Genomic DNA, 11,201 nt, shown 5'->3' on the forward strand with positions numbered 1-11,201 from the left:
AAAAATTTTATTAAATTTCTCAGCATTTCGCTGAGTCCCGCATCCTCGAATGTACTTGACTTTTGAGATAGAGTGTTGCTATAAATGTTTGAAATTACAAATTGGGTCAGAGGGGTGACCAAAAAAAAGGTCCTCGAGAATACAAAAGCGAAACAAAGCACTGAATATTTAATTATAATAAACCTTTCAATGGAAAAAATCTGTATAAATATATAGAATAACATGAAAATATTTTTTAATATTAACAAATACAATTCACCTAACGACATCTATAGATACATTGCTGAACTATTTCGTAAACTGCTATTACCGACTACGTTACTCAGAACGAGAGCTGACGAGACTGCTTTACCGATAGGACCATACGCCATCTTGCTATTATTACAGAAGGTTGCATTTGTCGCTCCGTCAACAATGTGAAAAGTAAAATGTTTCGTAATTTTTTGCAGTGTTTGTGGTGTGAAATGTGAGATTTGTACTGTGAAATAAAAACTAGAAGCATGGAGGAACCTATCGAGGAGCACAGGGTCATTCCCGGTGAGTGCTGAGCGTCAAAATATGAGTCAGAAAAGGCGAGTGTCACTTGTGCTAGGTCGTGTAATGGTAGCTTTCCCGGTTTCAGAACTCTATTTTCTGGTAGCGAAATTCCTCTCCGGGGGTCCTCTGAAGGAAACTGCAAAGGTAATTGAGCAATGTGTATATCTGAATTATATTTTAAAAACGTTCAATCACTTAAAGAGGACCGTTTTTGTTGCAGACTTTGCTAAAAGAGTTGGAGAGTGTAGAGGTAAGTTGGAGCTTACTATTGCCGGGTTTAAAGCTTATTATTGTTTTGGTAGGAAGCGCACGTGGTTGGGGCTGTCAAACTTGCTGAAAGTTGCTGAAAAGTTTGTTGAAGTGTTTGCTCTGTGGCAGGTGCTGCCGCGTCGGCTCGACTGGGAGGGCACCGAACACTCGCAGTCCTACGACGAATTGGTAAGTTTTTCAGAGTTTTCCCGCTGAAAATAGTATTTATTTACGTTTTCCTACGAGATAAGCGATTGGAAAAACGTAAACTGTGACAAAACGACAAATTTCCTTAAAACGTATTATGCACAGATCTGATCGTGAAAATACGATGGAAATTCGAGAAATTAGTTTTTGTGGTGTTTCTGTGATTATTTTGCAGTTTTTGGGAAATTTGCAAAATTTTTGTTTTATCATGCAATGGCTGGGCGGAACGGTGTCGTAATGAGACATATCTCTTTCTCTATTATACTTACGGGCTGGCTGGGAGTTTAGCGCTGCTGTCTCGCTCTAGCGTCCGAGCAATGCGGTGAGCGCTCACGATTGGCGTTCCCGCGCCGATCTATTCCGATTATACACGAACGCCGCTGCAACGAAATCGGCGCGCTCTTACAAAGTTTTTCAACTTTACAACAAGTTTTTGCGTGACGTAGAAAATTACCGAAAGCGATTGTGATACGGACATGTATACGACCACACATCGTCTTCCCATGAATATCGTCGAACGCAAATATAAATCTGCGTAAGCAGCAAACTCTCCACATTTATCAATTTAACAGATGGGGATCAAAATGACCATAATGACCGTTTCTTCTCTAGGGGTCAAGATTTTCACATAGCTATCGATGGTACATCATAGCCCCATCAACCAAAAGGCGGGCTGCGCCACTGGTGGACGTGGCTGGATATTATTTATGTCTTTCTAATTAACCTGTTACTTGGTCAACAATTTTTTTGCCAGTTCAAATAAATAAATCTTAAATACACACCTGCGTTTCTGCGCGATTCCCGCCTAAAACGCATTTCGTTGTTTATTCGTAAAAACATGTCTGACGAAAATTGTACTCCACCTGGAAGCCCGGGATCGCCGCAAAGTCATGTAGAACCCTCTCACAATTGTGATGATAATCGTCATAAGATTCAGGCATAGTAAGATGCAATATATTGGACATCATTTGCAATGTTTGTTCTAGTTTTTCTATTAAGTTCTACATTACATTTTGTAGTTCTTTTTTCAAATAAATACTTTTTGACTTTGATTTCCTTCACTTTCTTACACATTATCTTAACTCCCCGGAACATGGAATGAAAAGTTTGACTTGTACTGGGCGGGAAAGACAAATTTGGCACTTTCTTTCAAGGCGGCCTGGGTTATACCTTAGTATACCAAAAGTCAAGTGTCGTAACCACCCGTGGTATACTACGCCTGATGGTCCAATTGTCTGTGCTCCACCGGTGGTGCACCTCGAGGTTAACGTAACGAGATGGCAGCAGAAAAAACAAACTCTAATGCTGTTGAATGTCAAATGAATTGTAACACCTTTTTTTTTATTGTAAATACCAAGTGACGGGACGAATAAGCCGCGCGTCTGGCGGTAAGCGACACGCCTATACGTAACAGCAGCAGTGCCACTTAGAGCTTTTTATCGCAAAGATCTGAGGGGCACTGCCACTGCGTCTGTCACCCTGAGACATACATAAGTTGACAAGTCCCATGTGCCTGTAATTTCAACAGCCAGCTTACCCTTCCGAACCGGAACGCAGTAATGCTCACATTGCTGCTTGGCGGCAGAAATAGGTAAGATGGCAGTACTATCCTGGACGAACTCTTTCACAAGGAGCTTTCAGTTTGAGCCGATCAGAAAAAGTATTAAGTCCTTGCAATAAGAGCGAGAAAGATGTTGCGCGAAGAAACGCGCGTCTTTTTCGTTCTTATGCAAATTCAGCTTTGAGTAGCTTAATAGATGACCTAGCATACTAGCTACAAATTTCACGCATACTGCTATCAGGCCAGCCGCTACGAAGAGCTACCATGGGACCGGCTCGTAGACGTCTGCAGCCGCGCGCTGCGCCTCGCTCGCGGGGCAGAGGCAGCAGCCGAAGCCGCGTCACCGTCTACGTCAGCTGTAGCGCTGGCACCGCCTACGCCGGCGGCTACGCCCGCTGTGCCGTCATCGGCGGCCGTGGAAAAAAGTCTAAAGGTGTTGGCACGCCTTTCCCTTCTGAGTGATTCGCTCGTGCACGATCGCCCTAAGTATGCGTCGCATTTGCAAGATCACACTATTGGTGAGTTATTTGTGAACTCAAGAGCACTTAAAATCGTCATATTTGGTAATTCTATCACGCATTATTTTTAACTGCCTCGCAGAGGTCCTAGGTTCGAGTCCCGGGTCGAGAGAAATATTTGTATTTCTCTCGTGAGTTTGGGTGTATTTGTGATTGTCTTTATGTGTGTCCATGGCACCCGCGACGTCGGGTCTCCGTAGTGCGAGGCTATGTTGAGTGCGTGTGCATTTCAATGAACACCTGCAGCCCAAGTAGGACATTGCAGTGAATGAATGAATCCACAGACGAGCCACATCTGAGCGGTGTCAGAAATCAGAAATATGATACAAATATTAGGCAAAATCATATATTTTGCTCTGATACCAATGTAACTAAAGCATGTTATGCAAACTCCCAAACCCGAGATAGAAAAGTTTGTTTTCTACACTGACTTGGCTGAAAATACATTTACTGGACTTAGGGATTACAATATGATATGACGGTCCTTGCAGTGCGTCGGCTGGTCCGTCGCGAGCTGGGCATCTCCCCCGCGACATCGGCCGGCGGCCGCGGCGGGCAGGCCATGTTCCCGCCGCGGATGCTCAGCGGGCTGCAGCTGCAGCGGAGGACCCTCGGCCACTTGTCCGCCGTCTACTGCCTCGTGTTCGACTGCACAGGCAGATACGTCATCACGGTCGGTACACCAATATTTATTTGTCTATTTATATTCAGCGTACAAAGACATAGATACGTACCTTGTAGACTAACATACATAACAATAACATAATAATACACTAAATACTATACCCGAGCCAACTGTTTATTTAACTTTTGACAGTTCGAATTCTAATCAATCAGTGATGTCCTAACGCTCTGCATTTCTGATTCGAATTTTTATAACAATCGATTTTATTTATGAAGAAGTTTTAATCGTGGAGGCGACCGGGTTCAAAAAAGAAGTTATTGTCCGATTGGGATCGTAATGTTGCGTTTGACAATTTGTGTACTCAAGAATTAATAATTAATGTTAATGAGGATTCAAGTGATGAACAATAAGAATTTATTATAATTATTTGTAATTTATTTCATTTCATTATAATTTATTAGACAGGCAACAAAGTTTATGAACTTAAATAATCTTTGATACATAATCTGTTGACTCGATAAATATCGGAGCTAAATAGCACGTCTCTTCACTAAAATTAAAAAATAAAAGAGTCGAGGAAGTATTGCACTTTTTACCTATGGAAGTATTACTTCGGAGGCATGCATATGTCAAAAGTTATATAAAAGGTTGGACGTAGTATAATTGGTTACACGTACTGCCTGCGACGTGTGACGCAACGAGGGTGTCCGTTAGCCGGCCTCGGAAACGGCGGTGCAATCTACGTACTGAGCTCACTAACGGCAATAAAAAGCAAACGGCCGCTGCAGGGCGCGGACGACCTGCTGGTGAAGGTGTGGTCGGCCGTGGACGGGCGGCTGCTGTCGACGTTCCGCGGCGCGGGCGCGGAGATCACGGACGTGTGCGTGTCGCGCGACGGGCAGCTGCTGGCGGCCGGCTCGGTGGAGCGGCTCGTGCGCGTCTGGTCGCTCGTGTGCGGCGCGCCTAAGGCCGTGCTCAGCGCGCACCAGGGGACCATCACCTCGGTGAGGCTTTCGGGAGCTGGTGGGGGAGGATGTAGCCGCGGTAGTCGCGGGTTCGAATATTTGTCTACGAAATTTAATTTGAAATTTACCATGAGCTTTTCGGGCCATTAAAACATGAAGTCCCCAGCCCATATTGGGCCAGGGTGGCGGATATTGGCGTCAACCCTCGTCTGAATGGGGACCCGTGCTCCGCAGTGGGACGTATAAATGGGTTGGTGATGATGATAATGATGACGGAGAGCAAGGTAGGGTAGAGTGATGGTATCAATTATCGATATTTTAAGGGAAGAGTGTCTTTAAATATGAAATAACTTTTGTTTTTAAACATATATCAAAAGCGATTAGTTTACTTGGCAGATTTAATACTCAAGAAAGATTTTTGTTTCATAGAAAACCATTATGATTTTTCCTAAAAAGCTACAATGTCTCTAAATCTCTTGTAATGAACACCAAAAATCCAATCAAATAATCAGTAATCGATACTTGCCAATAATGAACACCCAGTAATTGACTAATAAGAAATATGTTATTTACAATTATTTAAATTATAATCAATAGACATTAATTCACGCGCATAAAGAAACTCAATCAGACTTTTTGTTGAAAGTGTACGTAAGACTACATTTTATTTAAAAAGTCCATAGTACAATTTATAATAAATTCCCAATTGGAATAAAAATTTAACTAAGTTACGAGGCGACCAAGTGGTCCACTTGGTGGTAAGAGACACGCCTGTCCGTAACACTGGCAGTGTCACTCTGAGTTTTAAATCGCAATGGTACATAATGTGACAAGTCTCATGTGTCTGTAATTTCTTCAACTCCTTCGCCTTTCAAAATCGAAACCGAGTAATGCTCATATTATTGCTTGATGGTAGGAATAGGTAAGATGGCAGCACTTCTTTGGACGAACTCTACTGCTATTAATTGAAAAAATGTAATTAAACAATTGTAAAAAAAGCCGATTTCAACATTTTGCCAAGTTTCATTGAAACGGGTGAGCGGAAAGTGCGCGAAACCCAGTTCGCCGTCCTCGAGGTGGAGAATGTGACAGGTGCACTGGGCGCCGGGCATGCGCGGCGACGTGCGCTGGCTGGCGTCGACGTCGACGGACGGCTCGGTGGCGTTCTGGACGTGCTCGGCCGACGGGCAGTTCCTGTCGCAGCCCGTGCAGTACGTGGAGCGCATGCGGCCCGGCGCCTGCCACATGATCTGCGCCGCGTGGTCGGCGGGCGGCGCCTTCCTGGCGGCGGGCTCGGCCGACCAGCACGTGCGCGTGTACCAGCTGCCGGCCGGCGCCGGGCCGCCGCGCCGCGTGCTGGAGACGGCCGTGCACGCCGACGCCGTGGACTCGCTGTCGTGGGCGCGCGGCGGCCTGCGCCTGGTCTCGGGCAGCAAGGACGGCAGCGCCGCGCTGTGGGCGCTGCACGCCACGCAGTGGCGCCACACGCTGCTGCGCTGCGAGCCCGCGCGCGCCGACCACGACCCGCACAAGCGGCTCAAGGTGACTCGAGCGCGTTCAGGTCGAGGGAACACCGGCCACCCGCTTTCGTGCTCCTGCTTACTATTTCTGTTTTTTGTGTGTGGCATTATGAAAGTATGCATGGAGAAACGATAAAATTATGGAAATCACTATTGCAAATTGCAGTCGATAAATATTCCATCGACTATTTATTTATTTGAAAAGAGCAATCCCTAGAGTTTCTTGCTCGTTCTTCTCAGGGAGGTCAGCGTAGTGAACGAGCAGTAGTTTAAATGTGACGATTTCAAGTGTAAATTTATTTTACCTATGGAATAAATAATCTTTGACTTTGACTTTGACTATCGACTGAATATTGATCACGCTTATGGAACAAATAGTCGAACTTATTTCATTTGCATCGCCCTCGACCCATTATTCATCCGATTATTGACAGATACACTGTATTTAGAACTATGTTTATGAAAAATACAAAGAGACATTTTAAAATTCTGAATTTTAATTCAATGTAGATTATCAAATCCGGTCACTCTTGCTAAGATGTATATGAATAAAAAGAATTGATCTGGATACTAGTAGGCCATCTGTCAGAATAACAATAAAGAAGGCAATAACACAGTTAGTAACCATAAGAATGTCGCAACATTCACAATTTCAGTCATTTTTGGCAAAATTTTATCTCCTGTCGCAATCTATCGATAAAACTATCGACAACAAGTGCATAAGTATTTAAAATTATATGTCATTTTACTCCGTTTTAAAAAAAGACAGACTATAGTAACATGTGCCTATAGGTGAGAGACAAAGAACCTTAAGTGCTAAATAGTATTATTATTACAATGCGTTTTGAAGAGAGCGACGTTCTACATTCCTAAATATGGTCTTAAGAACCTTTACCTCTCATCTACAGATAAATATATCCCACACTACATTGAGAGTTAAGCAACTCTGATGTTCGCCAATCGCGTGCCTCTCAACGTAGCACATGATTGGACAGGATTTCGAATTTCACTTCACGTGATGACAGAGTCGCGTGATTGGTCATTTCAAACATTGTATTTACAAAATAAACAATGTGATCGAGACGGAACCAATCAAAACTCTCACTTGCATTTTAACACTCTTGTAATGTTGATTATCGTGTTTTTTTTTTTCGAACCATTTTGTATAGAGCTACTACATATTTACTTAGTAAAATTAATAACCATTAGGTGACGATGGTGTGCTGGGACTGCAGCGACGCGTACGTCTTCACGGCGGTCTCCGACAACACGATTCGGGTGAGTGGTCTCTTTCTGTACGAAGCAAAGGTCAATCATATAACCAGCTAAAAAAGGAGTACAAATCCATTATGTGTTCACTATACGTTCGAGTTCCGGCGTCAAAAGATGTCACTACCATTTTATTTATATTAAGACAAGCTGTAGGGTTAGCACGACAGGGCGCTATTTACGCGAGAACGGCTTAAAGCGCGGGATCTCTACGCGAGAATAGTGTCGCTTTCGCGTATGTCGCGCTTTATTATGCTAGCCCTACAGATCTCCTTGTGCAAGAATATACTTTTATACCGACTCACTACGGGAAAAGTGAACAGAAACATGGCCAAAATTGCGATTGAAAACGAACTGCATTTTTCAGTTATTTATTTCATTATACGACGTAAGAATAAGCCGAATTCATGCATAAATAATAATAATTTATTTATTTTACATTGCACATGATTATAATGCAGATGGTTTATGCTGTTTTGGTATACGGATAGACAGAAGCATCAGCCTTTGACTTGCTATGGTCCTGACACACACCATTCGCATCGTCGACGTTCATATTGTAATACGATAAATCATAAAAATAATTGAAAATATAATAGTACGTGTGGCGCACTGGCAATGCTTATCTGATCTTTGCGATTGAAAGCTTTGAACGCAGTGCAACTGCTACGGATAGACGTGTCACTCATCATCAGATGTATAGCTCGTTTTTTCCATCCATCGAGTAAATAACCAGAAATAGAGACGAAATAAGGGTCATCCATCCCTGGCAACTCATCAAGCAAATATAAATATAAGGCCCATATCACTTTTAATATAATAAATATCAACTCGCGCTTGAGCTGAAATCACAAATTAGAAAGCTGAAATAGTACAGCGCCAACAACTGACCTGTGTGTACGGATCCGTATATTCCGAAAACGCGTGGTCGAATTGAAGTGAAACAATTGACGACACCCGAATTCGGGCTGGCCAATCGGAGCGCAGTTGTCACCGTAATGATTTGGCAGAATAGTTTTGAACAAGCGAAGTGACATTTTGTCTCCATTTGTGGCCGTCGGGCGCTGTCGCAGGTGTGGTGCTCGCGCACGTGCGCGCAGGTGCGCTGCCTGCTGGGCCACCGCGACGAGGCCTACGTGCTGGAGGCGCACCCCTTCCTGGCCGGGGTGGTGCTGTCGGCGGGCCACGACGGCCAGCTGTTCGTCTGGGACGCGGCGCGGGGGGAGGTGAGGCTCGCATTTGCTACTAGAGCGTTCAAGCGCCTCCTGCACTGACTGCTTGAAGAGCTCATGCTTTTTATTTATTTAAGAAAACATGCACTCTGGTACAAATCTTATTAAAAATATATTAACTTGTTAACATACCTTGTTGTTCCATTAAATACGTACAAGTATTACAAAATATGAGTTTGTACAATAGACACCTGTCTAAAATGAGAAGAATAGGTGACGCTTATCAGAAAATAAATAAAACAATATATTTATTATACAATATAGACTGTAATTAAACCATCTGTGACAGTGGGTTTAGTTTAGTCATGTGGTTCTCTGTCAAATGTTATGTCTCCCACTGTTTTCTTCTAACTCATCAATTTAAACAGATGTGCATAACTGTGAACCGTCCCGATTAAATTAACCTTGTGAAGACTACCCATCTCCTCAATTTTTATTTTTATTTTATTGGATAAGGTACAGCAACAGATTACAGATCCGAATATACATTAACAAAACTATTCGACATGAATGAATATAAACCTGCAATCCAATTATAGCTATACACAACACTTTAGTAAAAACATTTGATACCTAGAAGAATTATTTAAATATGCTTAACAAATAAAAAAAAGAGATAAAAGATATTAAAAAAAAAATTACGTACTTTCGCGTTTGGGCTCATTAAATTGGTCTCGACGAGTCCATAAGTATAGTCTGTCTGTTTTTAAGATGGAGAACAATAACAGTTCATTGGTTCAAAAATGTCGCCCGCTTGCAAACAGCTAGTGTTTGCAATCGATAACAATTTTATCGACTATCGACTGAATGCTGGTCACACTAAAGCAATAAATAGCTAAACTTATTTCGGCCTATTCGTCCAACTGCTGGGCACAGATTCATTTGAATCATCATTTTTTGTAAACACACACACATACACTGCATTCAGAACTATGTCTATTAAAAATACGAAGATGAGACATGTTTTAAAGTTTTTACAGTTTTAAATATAATCAAATCCGCCTGTTCCTGTTGTTGATTTCGATACTAGTAGGCCAACTGTCAAAATAAGAATAAAGAAGACAATAACTAACTGCCTCTGTGGCCGAACGGTTACCATGGCGGACTGCCAGGCAGAGGTCCCAAGTTCGATTCCCGGGCTGGGAAAAATATATGTGTGGCCTACATTTATTTCTCTCGTGAGTTTGGGTGTAATTTATGAAAAAAAATCGATAAAACTGTTGACCACAACTTGACTATTTAAAATTTTACGCAAACTAGCAACTCTGTAAATACGTCTTCAAAAAAAAAAACAGACTATAATAAGTACGTATCGGACTATGAACCGTCTGATCGGACTTGCTCGGACAGGTGATAGCGAAGTTCCACAACGAGATCACGGGCCAAGGCGACGGCGCCATCTTCGACGCGAAGTGGGGCAGCGCCTGCACCGTCGCAGCCTCCGACAGCCACGGACACCTGCTGCTGCTTGGCCTGGGCCAGGGCGACCCGCTGCTTAAGACGCTGCCCACCGAGCTCTTCTTCCACACCGACTACAGGCCACTCGGTGAGACCGGCACTCCACTGCCACAAATTCATGTATACCTTTTATAATGAGATTCTGGTTGGTTTTCGAAATTGAGTCATTTACGGTTTCAAACTGTAGTGAAACAGAAACTTTATACTAAAGGCTAGTTTTGCCTCGATTATGTTATTTCAAATAATAGTATTCATACCGAGTGGCCTACGGAATAGGTCCGAGATTTTAAAACCTAATTATGTAATGATGGCATACAATACTTTTTCTACGAGTATATAAAATTATGAAACAGAACCAATATTTATTAGATATTTTGTTATCGGTCCATGACAACAAACGTAATTTTTTTTAATCCCTAATCAATGCGTTTGATACCTGTAAACCTAAATTTCCATATCTACACGTACTCATATTTGGTGGCTAGTGTTATAATTTAATATTATGTTTGTAAACTTACATTATTATGTATATTGCTTACCTTCGTTATTTACACTATTTACATTATTTGCTTTACATCTTACACTTTTGCTTGATATATATATGTATAGTATTTACAGTTAGGTATATATATTTGCGTGTGATGCACTTTGGTGGCATGGCTTACTGGGCTGCGATCGCTCACCATATGGCACTGGCAGAAAACCAGCACTGTTTGACTTCTCTCGGTCTACAGTATTTATGCTGAGTCAGGGCCATTTCAGCACAAACTGTAGTCATAGGTACATTAAAATTTTATCACTTGTTATAGTATTTGTTTGTTTTTCTCACAGTATTTGTTTTTCTCGCAATATGTGTTTTGTATAAATGTGTATAAAATTAATAATGAATGTTCTATGTGCTTTAATGTTATACTCTGTGAAGTGATTGTAAATGTTTTGTTTCTGTTTGTATTTGTGCTGAATAAACGTGTTATCTATCTCTCTAATCCGTTTATAAGGGTGGGAAACGGTTCCACCATACAACCTCTTCATATATGTATTTAGACGAAAGCTAAATAAA

General features: G+C 42.2%; 1 protein-coding gene across 1 annotated transcript in view; it reads left to right on the forward strand.

The window, feature by feature from the left end:
- The first annotated feature begins 500 nt into the window (after positions 1–500).
- Positions 501–11,201, forward strand: part of LOC113240522 (bromodomain and WD repeat-containing protein 3) — a 23,510-nt gene continuing 12,809 nt past the window's right edge. The window contains exons 1-11 of the mRNA XM_026477853.1: positions 501–537; positions 623–681; positions 758–787; positions 916–975; positions 2,796–3,072; positions 3,564–3,745; positions 4,486–4,701; positions 5,755–6,204; positions 7,392–7,460; positions 8,525–8,677; positions 10,034–10,229. Of these exons, the coding sequence (XP_026333638.1) occupies positions 501–537; positions 623–681; positions 758–787; positions 916–975; positions 2,796–3,072; positions 3,564–3,745; positions 4,486–4,701; positions 5,755–6,204; positions 7,392–7,460; positions 8,525–8,677; positions 10,034–10,229 (1,729 nt within the window). The remainder of the gene's footprint in view (positions 538–622; positions 682–757; positions 788–915; positions 976–2,795; positions 3,073–3,563; positions 3,746–4,485; positions 4,702–5,754; positions 6,205–7,391; positions 7,461–8,524; positions 8,678–10,033; positions 10,230–11,201) is intronic.

The sequence above is a fragment of the Hyposmocoma kahamanoa genome, unplaced genomic scaffold, assembly GCF_003589595.1.
Source record: "Hyposmocoma kahamanoa isolate Upper Pololo Valley unplaced genomic scaffold, ASM358959v1 146, whole genome shotgun sequence".
Lineage (NCBI taxonomy): Eukaryota > Metazoa > Arthropoda > Insecta > Lepidoptera > Cosmopterigidae > Hyposmocoma > Hyposmocoma kahamanoa.